The following is a 15,591-nucleotide window of genomic DNA, read 5'->3' as shown; positions in this document are numbered from 1 at the left end:
TAAAACTGAAAGACGATTTGTTAATTCTGGATCATCTTCAATAACAGTGCCCTTTTACTACTTTTTTTTTTTTAAACTAACTTTCAGTGTTGAGCGGATCAAGTGACTGCAGTTAAGTCATAGATTTTGTGGAAACCCTCCCAGAATGCAACTTGGCAATAGATTCATGGACATATAGGAAGTCTAAGGATAGAGGTTATGTTACATAACCCCTAAGCCTGCAAAGAAAAATAAAGCCTTATTCAAATACAATCAATGTACATCAGTGAATTGGGAATAGCATCAGTTTCTCCCAATTTGTGGAACCAACACCAGAGCAAATGTTTGGGTGGACGGCGCCTCCTGTTGGCTGAACACGCTGTGACAAGCTCATCCAGACACGATGGAAATCAAACCACAGGTTAAATGGTTGAAGTGGTCCTCGATATGGTTATAAATAACATGTGCTCTTGGAAGAAGCTATTTTATTTACTTAGTTCTCCCTCTGGCATGATTATAATATCATAAGCTAACATACAGAAAAGAAATAAGAAGATATTTAAGTCAAAAACAATTGTTTGGTGGTTTAGTTGGTTATTAATGAACACAGAATGGAAAGGGACAAGTGGTAAAGGCAATTAAGGTATAAGTTTAATATTTTTTTAAAGAATGCATATACAAAGAACAAAGACTTTCGACAGAGCATTTGGTTTTGCACCAAAACAACAACAGGTTATAATAATTATACTGACTTGGGCTGGAAATTGACCCAACTCTAAGCCACCAGTAAAGAAAAACAAGAACCAACCGATCACAAATTATCTAAACAGTCTCTGCCGTTGGGGATTTATTTTATTCAACTAAACCAATCAGAGCTTTTTCTTGGTATAAACTGGCAGGGAAGAGTTCAGATGAGTTCCCACCCCTAAATGTAAAAGAAGTGAAGGTAACCTTTTTTATATATATATCAAATAAAATAAAAAACAGCACAAAGAAAAAATAATGATGAGAAAAAAAACATTTGTTTTGGTAAAAACACCCGGAGCCTACATCAACATTGTGTGCCAGCTTACATCGTAATTACATCTGTTAAACCTATCATCTGGAACGGCGACCTGCAGCACCGTGAGCGGTCTGAACGGGTACGACAGAGCGGACCGCCCTTCAGATGATCAGACACTCGGCACAGAATTCTGCTGGAAATTCATCCATCGGCTGTTCAAGGATGACTCGGCAAGATTTGGCTGCCAGTGCAGTTCTGCTGTATCTGTTCAAAGTGTGAGGTGACGACAATGTTAAAATAGCTTCCTGCTTCACCTGTCCTTGGTCCTCCCATCCTCCACCCTCCCGGCAACGCATCAAGAGCACACCGCTTGCTCTGCTAACACTGTTTAAGTTCCCTGCATCTAAAAAGGCCCAATTCCTTGTAGTCGACTGACCTTTTACTACTGGACACCTTTTTAAGCTGTTCAAGTGGCCACCGCGCTCCAAATGGACACTAGATGGCGATATCTACTAATTCAATTTCCTCTGTGACAGCTGTGTTAAGGTTTTAGTCAAGTTGCTGAGTCCTGTCAGACCTACACAGTTTCCGTAGTGGGTCGGAGCGCATCTATGTGGAACATGGAATAAATAGCTCAGACGTGTCATGTGTTTGAGGAGGAAAAAGGGGCAGAGGGGGGTTGTTGGCAAAACAGAAACAAAACACTACTTTTGTTAGCGTTTCTTCTGGTAGCGCTGAGAAAGAAACGTAGGGATCAGCTGACGAGCGTGCTCGTCATCGGGGGGCGGGGACCTTCAACGTGAGCAGCCGCCAACCGGACATTATAGAGGCCGAGCTCACATCCACGGGAATCTAAAAACACTGACGGAGTCAAAAACAAATCTATCAAAAGCTTGACTGGGCGAATTCTACTTGAGTGTGAGCTCGGTATCTGAACCCTCTGACTGAGGCTGCGCCACCCTTAGAGCCCACCGTGGCCTTGTTGGCCACGCCGGGGGGTCTCAGGGCTGAAGCTTCTTATTATTGCAGAAAATCATCCGAAACCTTCTTACTTCCTAGTCTTCTCTGTGGAGGGCAATGCCGACGACCAACCGCATCAGAGCGAGGGGTAAGGATGGGGGGTAGAGGTGTGTGTGTGTATTTAAAGTGTATGTATGTGTGTGTAAGTACGTATGTGTGTGTGTTTGTGTGTGTGTGTGTGTGTGCACGAGCGCGCTCCGAAAAGGTAGAAGCCTCTCATAGCAGCACACATTTGCGTTTCTTCTTGGGCTCTGGGGGCTCCAGTGCAGCCAATATCGCCTCATCAAACACATTCTTTAGGCCTTTCTGTGAACACAAACACACAAGCACAGGCTCAATTGAAACGGACAACGCAAACAGGCCCATCAGAAAGGGAGATGGGGGGAATAAACAATAATAACAGCTTTAACAGAGGGAAAATAACAGAAGTGAGAACAGAAGCATTGAACATCAGTAAGTCATAAAAAACAGTGGGGAAAATGTGCAGTTGGGGACAACAACAAAAATTCAACAAATATGTAAATTATTTCAAGGAAAACAAATCAGATATGTGACAACAAACAACTGGGGAGAATGTTCTGCTTTCCAACTATATGTGTTGAGTTGTGTGAGCCGGATCAGGGATTAGGACAAATTACATGCAGGCTTAAGTGCAAAGTGTAGCTGACCGGTAACAAATGAAACCAAAAGGCAAATGAAACAAGAAAGTGGAGGGGAAAGGGGGCCTGACCCTGACGCGACAACACAAAACCAAAATGGACAATTGGGCCTTTGCATTCCACGCAGACTTGTTGCTCTTTTACTTCCCTTCCTCTGCTCTTCAGATAACTTGCTAAATTATTCACAAGAGGCCACCAGATTCCAAATATGTAAAATAAAAAACACCACAAACTCTCTCTTCGTATTTGCTCCTGAGTTGAGCTGCGTACGGTGAGAGCTTTGGTCATGTGACGTAACCAGAGCAGCGCGACAATGAACCAGTGAACCCATCAGTGCTGTTAAACTCTGTTTATAAACTCGACTGAATTCTCTGATGAAGCGTTGGAAAAAGAAAGAAAGCAAGAAAGGAGAGCAAGTTCATTTGTCCTTTATTATTAATTTCACAGGTAATGTCACACAATTAGAGCTTCTTTATTTGTCTTATTATTAATATCATTATTATCTGGACTTTCAAGAAAGAAGGATGTGCACCACAAATAATGGCACATGTGTCATATGTAAAGAAAGGTTTTTTTTCAGAATATTTTAAAAAACAATAATTGTAGCTTAGCTATGAGCTAGGGCAGTAAAACAGAACCATCATGGTAGAGATGTAAATATCACATTATACAGTACTTTCACCCATTTTACAGTAAATATAAATCTGTTTATGGAAGTTACAGTTTGGTTGCCATTATACTTCATGTTCAAACAGCTGACGGTCTCATAGTGTAAATCGTATATTCTTTGCAGTGCAGTACTGTAATACTGTCTACAGTAATACACTGCTGTTGTAGATTACAGTAGGTACACTGTAGAATAACAGCTTCAGACTGCAGCTGCCAGAAGTTTGGTGTAATGTAACAGGAGAATTCATTTCAGTGATGGGAAACAACTCTGCCCAGAATTAACATTCTTTTACAGCTAAAAAAGTACTGTAAGTATTTTTTTTAAAACAGCATCCGATCTGTTAACCGCTCAGAGCAGCCCCTCCCCCCAACAGCACCATGTTAGTGCTTATGTTGTCAAGATGGCCAAACACTTCTTACATATGACTCACGTACCTAAAAGCCCTACATGTTACCATAGTCTGTTTAATCAAGGTACACCAGTATCAACAGTAGTACAAAATATACATTAGCATTAAAATGGAAGCTCTGTTTAACGGTTAAGATACCGTGTAAAGTCTCCACCCTCACTTTGGTCCAAACACCCTCCCCACATTAACGACTATTACAACACAAAGGGGAAAGGCTGACTAAAACAATGACTACATCCGAAATGACACCCTACATTCTCATTAACATACCACTCCACTGTTGGACAGAGGCCAACTAGGAATAATACAGTGGTGAAGTTGGGCTTGGGTAACTGGGTACTTTCAGGCAATCCCCCCATCATATATATATATATATATATATATATATATATATATATATATATATATATATATATATATATATATATATATATATATATATATATATATAGGTCAGTTCTTAAACACTTCTGCCGTAATGCTTAGTACACACGTATACACATGTACCGCAAAACGAGGACAGGATAGTTTCCCCAGTTTCTGTAGGCTGACATCTTTCATTACCGTTCCTGAACTAAGTACTTATTAGCTCGCTTTGGCAAGTTTTTCCCCTCACACTTACTCACCCATTTCTTTTTGTGTCTGAGTGAGAGCGCCGTGAGTGAGAGCGAGATGAAAAACGCCACCGTAAGTCTTGAAGCCGGCGGCTTAAAAACTTTCAGGGAAAATTTCTACTCGATGTTCGCAATATAGTTTAACTGACTTCAACGTGGAACAAGCCCCAGTACATCAAGTGTATTTGACACATTGATCTCTTCTGGGTGAGGATTTAGATGTAAAACGAAGTTGGCATTAATCAATCCCCCCATATGTAACATGTGACGTAGATGAGCACACCAACCAAACCGAATGTCAGCAGTTGCAGGTTAGAAAAAAGGCAACGAGTGAAGTCATCAAATCGATGAGAGGCTGCAGGTCAGAGAAGCAGGTCGTGAAACAAAGACAAGTTGCAAAGCACTCCTAATACAGAGCAGAAGTTTGGGTCCGGAGTTGGAGATCGGCCCTCATTTCAAAAGCAGCACATGTAAATACATCGAGGACGGGGAAGGAGAGGAAATGAGAAAGATGAGGTGCGAGTGAAATACGCCAAAGATAGAGGCAATCAGAGGAGGAGCAGTGGCACGGAGAGAGAGATTAAAATATACAGCATTTCCTCTTTCTCTGCGTCTCAGGAGGCTCTAGGGCAGCTAGGATAGCTTCGTCAAACACATTCTTCAGCCCTCGCTACAATGGCAGAAGAGGGAAGAGAACAACAGCACAGTTAGCAACAGCAAACACAAAAAGAGACAGACGGGGGAGGAGGAGGAGGAGGAGGAGAAGGATGGAGGAGGAGAAGGAGGAGGAAGAGGACAGTGTTTGTGTGAAATGCAAAAAGATGTATGAAGGAGGTGCATGGCCCAGAAGATGATGAGCTGAACGGAGGGCAATGGATGGAGTGGAGCGCCTAAGATCACTCACAGGAATCAGGAAATGACATCAGATATGCGACAGTTGTGCCAGGGAGCGAAAGGGAGGGGGAAGGAGGAAGGAAGGGGCAGAACCGAGAGGTGGGGGCTCCACCATGACTCCATCAACACTATTGTTCTCGGGCCCGAGTGAGGCGGATCCGTCCTCCTGTGAGTCAAGTTCCCTTTGCTTACTTCCCTCCTTCAGTACTGATGACAACACAACTACTCAAGATGGAGCAGATGAACTCCATCGACTGATTAGACAATCAGACAATCTAACACAAGTACTCAGTACCACAATGCTAATGGTAATTCATCTTGTCTACTCTTAACATTTCCACTTATAGCATATAACTCATTAGATCTAACCACTAACTGGCCATTACAATTACATAGCTCTAAATATTAATTATTAATTAAAATATGCTTTTGTTATTGTTGGTGCATGAAACTTAACGTTAATCTAACATTAAAAGTAAAACTACTTACTAAAAGATTACGTTGACAATTTCATGAAACCTCTGAAGGAAAACACATGAAAATTGATGAGTGTTAAAGGATGAAAACATTTCCTATGTGTTACAAAATTATTTGAGCTGACTTTTTCTTGTGAACTCCTGTATATTAAAATGACTTCAAATTGAAAACATGTTTAGCCTAAATTCACTCTCAAATCTTGCAAACCTATTACAGGAACTGTTAGAATCTTCCGACGGGTTTTATTTGGGCGTAATGGCACGAATAGACATGCATCACAATCCGCGCACCGCGTGTGTGTAGCTAAGGATAACCTGAACAACTTTACTTACACAGCTCTGAATTGTCATCGAACGTTTGCCTGCACAACCACTTTGCCAAGTGGCTACTTTGCCAAAAAGCACGAGCGTTCCGTTCTCTTCGACTTCGAAAACTGCAACAATTTCACATTAGAATACCTGAGATGTAGCTCCCAAAGGAAAGTCATAGCTATTAAGTTATACTGCTATTACAAGAAAGTTTGAGCGTGGTGACACTTCCAGCACAACTTTAACTCTGTAGTGATCACATCCCAGGACGAGGCCCATGGCCACGTTGTGCTGGCAGACTCCCGAGAAAAAAGGTAAAATAAAAAGGGACAAAGTCACTACCACTGGACTTTTGTGTGACACATAGACGGACCCTCCTTACAAGAAACCCTACGAGACTCTACTGAAGGGTTACAGATTCTAGCACATATGAACCAGGATGAACTACCTTTTGAAACGATGTTTCCAAATCATATGAAAAACACCTGACAGGCCAAGGGGCGGGGGGGAATACGTGTGTGTGTGTGTGTGTGTGTGTGTGTGTCAGTGTATATTCATATATATTACCTGTGTGAGGGCTGAGCACTCCACGTATTTCACAGCCTTCAGGTCTCTCGCCAGCTTCTCAGCCGTCTCCGGGGTGATGGGCTTCTGCTTGTTCTTGGCCAGTTTCTCTATAGTGGATGGGTCATCCCGCAAGTCGATCTGTGTCCCAACTAGCAGGAAGGGGGTCTTTGGACAATGGTGGGTAATCTCTGGAACCCACTGGATACACAAACACAGGGTCATGTAACGGCCGACATGCTGCATCACAAGCATTTAACGTTGGGTTTCTCATTCGTGGGCTTCCCTCCACACTGACTCAAGTGTGATCAGTGGTCAATGGAGGTCAGAATGTTCAGATCCAACACAAAAATACTGCAAAGAGTCATCTTTGCATCTCATTAGAAACCACAACTGTTAAAATATTCATTTCATTGGTATTATTGAAGTTAATGTTCTTGAAGCGTAACTATATTTTCTAGGAAAATAGAAGTCTCTGCTTGAAACAGAACAAATCCATATTTCACAATGTACTGGGGAAATTAAGAATTAGGAGTTTGACTTGCCTTTTCTTTGACGTTTTCAAAGGAGGAGGGGGACACAACAGAAAAACAGACAAGGAAGACATCTGTCTGGGGATAACTCAGAGGTCGTAACCTGTCGTAGTCTTCCTGACCTAGAGAGACCACATACAAACATGTTTAACTCTCACTGTCTGGCCATCATTTTTTATATGTATTAGGGCATGGCAAAGTTGAAAAAAATTACCTGATTAATCGCATGATTTTTCTGCGATTAATCGTATTATACGCCAAATTCAATAATGAAGTAAAAAACTAGTGTATTGCAGCTTTTATTTTAAAGTAATGTTATCAGAACAATATAACAGCACTCTGGAACAACAGCAAGTTAACATACATACATATATAGTTTATATATATATATAGTTTATGAATATATATATGATATATATATATATATATTTTAACAGGTACTGTTTAGTAGTATGGGTCCCTGTGAGGGACAAACCACTCCTTCTTTTGTCCATGTTCAGTCTGTTGCTTACCTTAAAGATGTATGTTAAAGAACAGCAATTGATTCACTTTATACAAAAGCAATAAGTGCTTTTCATGTTTTTCAGTTCAGTTTTTCTTACTCAGTGAGAAAAGTCTGTGATGGCTTGAATAATTGCACTGAACATCTTGTGACGGGAGGAAAGTTCTCCTCTTTGAGAGAAGAGTACAGATCCAGAAGTGATGCTGCTTTAAAGTGCTCTGCATGGAACAGACCGCGGGGTCAGGAACTTTGCGCATGCGCGATTAACTTTCAATCTGGACGTGGAACCTGCCGGTATATATTCATGTAGTGTGTTTGCCTGCCTGTGACTGCGTGTGAAGCGGCTCGCGGCAGCACCGCTGCTTGTTGGGAACAGAAGCTCCAAAACAATACGTCAGACTTTGTCACGCTGCCAGTCGGCGAGGCTACGGAAGCACGCGTCGACATGTATCGCCTTCAAAGTAAAAGCAGTGCCGCTGTAAAATCTATTTATCTATTTACTTACATTCCAACACTGTTAGAGCACAAAACGCTTCATGGATCTAGCCTCATAATTTAGCTTTCTAAGTTAACCAGATTGATTGATTCAACTTTAAAATACTAATTGTTCTTTAATACTAATCCCCTGTGCGATGTCCACCTACCATGATCTCATAAAATATTTTGGGAAGCATTGAACACAAACCCTTACAACCATAAATGTTAACTTGGGGATAGACGATAAAGGAAGACAATTTTATCCTAGGATTTCCATTTAACGTCACAGAAACACTTAACAGTAAATGTATAGAACTAACTAAGTGTAAGTTGGAATAATAAATACATACCTGCTGTGTCAAACAAGCCCAAAGTGTAGGGCTCGCCTCCAATCATTACAGTTACAGCATAATTATCAAACACCTACAACACAGGCCAGAAACAATGGTTAGCTCATTTGCTCAACAGTGAACAAAATGTTATTGCCATAAGGGTTTGTCAGATATGGCAATGTTATTGAAATTTGCTTATTTGATATCTTTTATTAAACTGACTCATGTTTTAGTTGATGAAGCACAAAACAGTTTTAGATTGCTGCATTCAAAAATCCTAACTTTGATCACGCAGCATTAGGTCCACCATCGTCAAGCACTCGGTTATACAAACTCCAATATAAATTAGTAACATGATCACAACAGCCAGAAACATTAACACTATGAAATGGACTTACTGCTAAATTCATTTGATGATCATAATAAACAGAGCTACAAAGGTAGAGTAACACTGGGTTTCATGGGGATCACCACTTACCGTAGGTACATATTCAGAAGGAAACTTGTTTGTGGTGTAGGAGATGAGCAGGCAGGTTTTACCCACCGCACCGTCCCCAACGACAACACACTTGATGGTCTGCATAGCTGTGTTTTACAGTCGTTGCTACTCATTCAAGATCTGGGAGAGAAAAACAAAACCGAAGTAAACTTAATTAGTTGATGGCACCGCTTATTGTGTATAACATATTTTCACATCTTTACTAACTGTAAAGTCACTTTGACCAAAGGTTAAAAATTATTTGCATTCAATTTAGCTTAGTGTTTCCCCTACCATTATATTAGGGGGGCGGGGCGCCCCTATGAAAAAAAAACCCGACCCCTTGTAATTTTCTCTACAGCACCAGATCACAAAATGTAATTTATGGTTCTCTTTCCTATAGAACAAATTTACACCTTTTTCTGTTAATAAACAAACAAAACGGCCGTATTTTATTGATCGGATCTACACGACAGCAACGTGGTTGCGCGAGTTCCGTCCCCATGCGCACAGACACTTGCGCGCATACAGGTGAGCACTGAGCACACGCACAGCAGCGGACTGAGAGCGTCAAAAAATATGTCGCTTGAAAAGTAGACAACTAAGTTATATCAGAGTTTTGAACCCTCCCAGGTTGAAGATGGCATCAGTAGCTCTCCTGCAAGGAGCACCGGAGCAGCTCTCTGAACGATGTTCTCTGAACTGAAAGTGAAACGAGCTGAAGTGCTCGTGTCTTGTAGCCAACAATGAGCTGCTGGCTTCACACATTACAAAAGTACAAAGTACACGGACATAAAACTAAGTCATGAATAAATACATGGAGACATGCCTGTACTTTCGGTAAATGTTTAGTTACGCAACAGAAAACAGCTCTTAGATCAACATGGAGCATGAACTGAGAGCAGCCATATCAAATCTAGTTTCAAAAATATTTGTAGAGGAAAGCTGCTGCTTTCCTCTAGAAATACAGCTCACTGCAGCCACTAATACTGATACAACCTGATGCTCACATATCTGCTCTCATTCTGTTTTGTCAAAAAAAAAATTAGCTTATTGTTTTCCACAATGAGCTATTTAGTAGTAACTAAATATTAGCGTTTTTTTTGCACAGAGAACGTTATTTTCATTGTTCGAAGTGATTGCAATTAAAAAAAAATTGGTCTGATGAAGCAACATGGTTTACTTGAAAGTTATTGCAATTGTCTTTATTCTGTCACTATATAAGCACAGATGGAGTCACAAAATGATGTTATTTACAGAAAAGGTTTGAGAACCACTGCTTTAAGTGTCTGTGTCCGTCGTCTCCGTCGTCCTCAAACGGCATTGCACTTTATGTGGCTGTGCTAGTGTAGAAACGGAATGGACATTAAAATCCTACTAGTGTTAGTCTAGACTAGTATTAAAAGGTGTAGATAAAAAGGCAGATATTTGTTCCTAAAAAACACATTGAAATGTCAAACTCTTTAAATATCTATTTGCAGCGCACCGTTTTGAGCTGAACTTTTTAGAACCAATATTCGTAGTGCTAGTAGCCAGTTGGGGACCCGGCCGGAGAGCCAAACACATCATTCTCGAGCTTGGTGCTTAGCTAGCCTCATCGAGTAAATTACACAGCTGATAATGCTGCACACTACAGTCACTTAACAGTACTTGTCAGACAAGTTCGGCTGCCCGCAGCAGCCACCCACAAATCGGACATTTAGTGGGGGAAGAATGCAGTCTCACACAAACAAAAAGCCGCGAGTGGCAGTCAAGCTTGCGCAAAATAGGCTTTGCGTAATTGGATGCAAGGCACCGTACATCTTTAAAGCAACTACTATAACTTGCTTGGGAAAAAAACAGTAAGAAAGTAAGGAATATTTGTATGTCATCCAGCAGACAACTCTGGTAGTGATGTTTGATATATATATATATATATATATAGATATATAGATATATATATATATATATATATTCATTCATAATCAAATACCTGTTTTAAATATTGGAAGCCAAACCACAGGTCATATGATCCCTGGTGATATTTACAAATAATAAAGCATTGACAATACGGTCATAATGTGTCAATATTTTCAGGATTATGTCCAATGCTTCTGAGGTGGAAAAAAAAAAGTTTCGCGTTTTACAAGCTCACAGAATTGAGCCAAACACACAACAACGTTCATAATAAGAGGTAGTTCATTTCTCACCTCTCAGCTAAGCAGCAGATTAGTTAGCCTGGTGACAAAACACATTGTTGAAACTGGAATCTGGGCAAACTTGGTTGCACATCCAGAAACTACTTTGAAAGTTATTGTGAACTACGAGCGATCATTACACAATCTTAGTCGGAATACAAACAGCAACATGGTTATTTTGACTTATCGGAGCACAAAAAACACAGGTGCTACTAATGACATTAAACGATGGCTTTGTTCTATTTGTATGTCCCAGACCGTGAAACAGGGAACCATATGAATGATCCCCGGACAACTAAAGCAGCTACACAGAATTCAGTTCAAGCCTCAAACCAGCTGCTTATCTTTTCAATAACAGTACATTGTTTATATTTTGATTTTGGACTGCTGGACAGACAAAACAGATCAGGACTGATTAATAGCGAAAATAATCTGCATATCACCGGATAATAAAAATATTCGGTTACAGCCAGCATGCATGTGCTTTTCCCCCACATGTCAAAAGCCTTCAATAAAAAAAAGGCCTACAAGACGAGTAAAACAATGAATAAACAACAATATAAGTTGATCTTGACTCATTGTCTACAACAATGTGATGCATCTTGGTGCATTGTGCATTTAGAGACAACAAGCTATATGTAGTATGTGGGCGACAGCATTTCCCCGTTTCTCCCCCACAAGTTACAGTGTGTCGGTGCCAAGCCACTGCAGAGCTCTGCACCACAGTGTGGGGATGTGTGTGTGTGTGTGTGTGTGTGTGTGTGTGTGTGTGTGTGTGTGTGTGTGTGTGTGTGTGTGTGTGTGTGTGTGTGTGTGTGGGCAATGAATGAAGCAGGGGAGACAACACTGCATGCGCCAAATGTTACTCTGAGAACATGGTTCAAACAGGGGAACAAAGCTCAGGTGTTTTTTCCACAGGGAACACAATGATACGCATTTCTTCAGCGAACGTTATCAAGAAACACCTGATCAAGAAATACAATCTTTTCCTGGGCAGACGTGGTGTTAGGATACTGAACAAAAAAATGGATTAATGCATAGAGCTGCTTCTGGTAATGGCCAACTAAAAGATTACGCTTGTGCAGACAGCTCAGACGAAGACGCAGACGCAACAGCTTGCAACCTTGACGAAAGGCCTGTTCTTTTAATGCTCAAAAGAGGTTTGCACCACTGTAGACTAAACTGTGTAGACACAATCATTAGAACCGGGTATTTGGACGGCAGACTTTGATATTAAGACAAGCTCCCTACACAAAGTGCCAAAAAAATGTAATCATTTGTGTGCAAAGAATTAGACACAGAATGTGCAATATCGCCGGGTTTGTCTGTCCGTTACAGTCAAGGCTTTGTTTGCTTCCAAACAATAAACCGTTGTCGGTAAGTTCCATAACTGTGTTCAAAACACTGCGGCTGCTGTGATTGCTGATCCGTGATTATAATGGGACGTTCTGCTGTGGAGGCCCCTTTCAGTCTGAATGGACCATCGCTGCAGTGCCTGATGACCACTATTGATGATCACTGATAACCTGAATTGTGGACGTTGGTCAATTGGGATTTGCTTTCTATGAACGATAAATAACTACACGACTCCATTCTCCCACAAATGTCCTGATAAATAACTATCACCGTCCTTAAGTCCGCGAAAAGGGTAAACGTATTGTCCTCTATAGCGTTGTTTCAATAACACACAATAAAATTAATTATTGCAAAAATCTTGACATTAGTATTTTAATAGTAAGCTGCTTTGAAGTTAGTGTAAGGAAGTTAAACAGGTCATTAGTCCCTTATCTAATATATGTTTTATATTGTTGTTAAAACATTTCCTTCAAATAACTCTAGTTATTCAAGTTTCTCACCAAAAACTATTTTTTACAAGATTACAATGAAAGACATGATATAATCTTTTTTTCTCCCTAACACACCGTAATGCAAGTTAATGTAACCTCTGTTAAAATTTGCTGTTTAGCACTATGTTGTCAGCAGACAAGACGCTTACTGTGATTACCCTGAGAGGCATGCAAAATTAATTACAATATAATAAACGTCTGTTAGTGGTTCCAACTGTTTTAAGGGTTGCTCCTCCATGTCTCATTTTGGATTTGCAGTTGTGACAAATTGTGAGCTCTATGTCTTCTTCACTTGACGACACATGTTGCTGTAAGCTGATGTAAAACTACATGTGTGTCGCTGCATGGCACATTTGGACATCTATATGTGTTCGGCAATATGAAACTGATTGGCTGGTCATCGGTCATGGCTGATCAGCTGAAATTCACCTGGTTTTGATTGGCAGCCAATCAATTGGGGCATCTCTACTCAAAAGTCGAGTGTGTAAGTATATAATCAAGAAAATACAGGCCTACGTGTATTGCACTATGAAGCTAAATGGGCTTAATATGACTATATAGATTATTAATGTTATGTTGGTCATACTATAAAACTATTTATCGGCTGTAAATAGTAAATAATAAAGAATATAAGGAACTTATTTTAAATAACAAACAGAATTTATGTAGCCCTTGTAGCCATTATTTCTACTGGTTTGATGTTGTATAAAGAGGGGGTGGGGAAATGTGGACCTCCCAGTAAACTTTTCCCAAGCAAGTGAAGTTTGCAATTACAAAGAACAAATCCAACATGTGTAGATGCAATGCAGCCATGTGAAGTGTGGTTTTAATCACCTAACTTTAGCTGAGCCCTTCCTCAGTCGGGTATTTTTATGGTCTTGAACTTTCCAACATACAAAAAAAAAAATATAGAAAAAGCTTTGCCTTAAGCACCAACTGAACCAAGTGTTTTGCAATCAAAAACCCTGTCTTTGTCTGGAGGAATAATTTTGAATAATTTTAGTTTCATTGCATTTATCGCCAGTACATCCACACAGCAGTGTATGAAGCTAAAGTATCGTAGTGCCCTGCAGGGCTTACGTTTCATGGAACAATATGTGGCCGAGGAAAGCGTCCAACTTCTTATAATGGTAGTAGTTCTCATTTAATAGACAAACTCTTGAAGCCAAACAGTGAGACTATGGCCATGGGCAACATGGTGACTGGCTGCAGCTGCAATAATGCTTCCAGACTTAATCCACGCATTTGTGTTTGTAGGCCAGTAAGTAGGCCAGCTTGAAGAGTAGTAGTAGAAGCAGCTGAAATTCTATTTGATGTGGTATTTACATGACAACCCTAAACTTGAATGAGTTAAAATCAACTCTGTAAAGTAGACACTGCGGTATGGCGAGTTTTGCAAGACTCTGATTAGCTTACAAGATTGGACCAGTGCGCACTTCGATTGGAAATGGAATATCAATACTTATACCAAGCACAGAAACAACCACTGAAGCCATCACGTCTTCATGATGGGAGCTTGTGACCGCCACTAAATCATATTCATTAAACCATTCCTCATTATTTGGTCAAGCGTTCACCTGAAACAAAGATGTAGCGATGCCCTCGCGGTGTCTATGAGGACAACTTTCTATCTCATTAGTGTCCTCACAAATTCATGACGCGTCTGATAAATATGCGACGGCCAGTGGTGTGGGGGACGTATGCATGTCAAACGTCAATTAAAGCTAACTAACGTTATATAACAGGAACATTTGGAGACCAAAGCCAATGGGTTGCTATTGCTACAAGCTAACGTTAGCTCGGACGCCTTAGCTGCAGTATTTTGGCCTAATTTCCGGTCGACTGTTTAAACGAACTCCCTGAGCTGTCCCTCTTCTTCTTCTTTTTCTTTTAACCCAGTCTCTATTGTAAACATTTGCGCTAGAACACAGACATTAACGTTACACTGGATAAACATGTTATAATCCGAGACAATGTTTGGAATTTAATAAGCAGCGTTGCTGACCGAGCGTTTGTTACGCCTTTTTTTATTCAGCTCGTTAACCAGCTAACCGCTAGCTAGTAGCCAACAACATATTGTGCAGTTTCTAGAAGGATAGAATATGCTCACAACACTTACAATCGACACGACATTTGAAGTGAAATGCGGCTGTTAAACAACTTGGAAGGTTTGTTTCCTAACCGGCACAATGTTACAGACTGCCTGGTTGCTTTGCTAACTAATGTCTTCTTCGATTAGCTAGCTATCTTGCCAAGCTAACTGGCTGAGCTAACCTTAGCGGATGCTGTTGTCAAATGAGCTATTTAATTCGAAAGTCACAACCCATGTATAACAGATGCGGAGTACAGGTGATGTTGACAGCATTAGATATGAAATTCAACCACAGTTACAGCTTAGTATTCATAAAAAACAATATTTTTTCCGTACCGTATCCTCTATTTGTGTCTTTACGCCGGGCGTTGGCAGCTCCGCGCTAGGGGCTTCCCAGTCAACAGAACAGGGACACGTTGCGTGCGTGCGTAGTGCTGTACTACGTAATTACGTTAATCGATTTTAGAACTACGAGGCTGCTTTTCTATAGCAAAGCTGAAATGTTTTAACCGGTGGTTCAACAGAATACAATGAATTTGTGGTAACAATTTAAAAC

General features: G+C 40.5%; 1 protein-coding gene across 2 annotated transcripts; it reads right to left on the bottom strand.

Annotated features, from left to right (window-relative positions):
• Nucleotides 1-608: 608 nt before the first annotated feature.
• On the bottom strand, nt 609-15,437 carry LOC137795850 (cell division control protein 42 homolog). 2 transcript variants are annotated; one of them, XM_068593368.1, is made up of 6 exons: nt 15,372-15,437; nt 8,920-9,060; nt 8,460-8,532; nt 7,143-7,252; nt 6,601-6,798; nt 609-2,308 (listed from the first exon to the last, which is right to left on the bottom strand). In XM_068593368.1, the coding sequence occupies exons 2-6, from the start codon at nt 9,022-9,024 to the stop codon at nt 2,219-2,221; spliced, it is 576 nt and encodes a 191-aa protein (XP_068449469.1). In that variant the 5' UTR covers nt 9,025-9,060; nt 15,372-15,437; the 3' UTR covers nt 609-2,218. The 2 variants fall into 2 exon arrangements, with proteins under 2 accessions (XP_068449469.1, XP_068449470.1); XM_068593369.1 differs by lacking the exon at nt 609-2,308 and adding an exon at nt 4,171-5,024.
• Between the last annotated feature and the right edge of the window lie 154 nt (nt 15,438-15,591).

The sequence above is a fragment of the Clinocottus analis genome, unplaced genomic scaffold (assembly GCF_023055335.1).
Source record: "Clinocottus analis isolate CAN_PGR_092001 unplaced genomic scaffold, fCliAna1.0.p SCAF_3, whole genome shotgun sequence".
Taxonomy (NCBI): Eukaryota; Metazoa; Chordata; class Actinopteri; order Perciformes; family Cottidae; genus Clinocottus; species Clinocottus analis.
The sequence above is the reverse complement of the archived record's forward strand: the minus strand, read 5'-3'. Positions and strand labels throughout refer to the sequence as shown.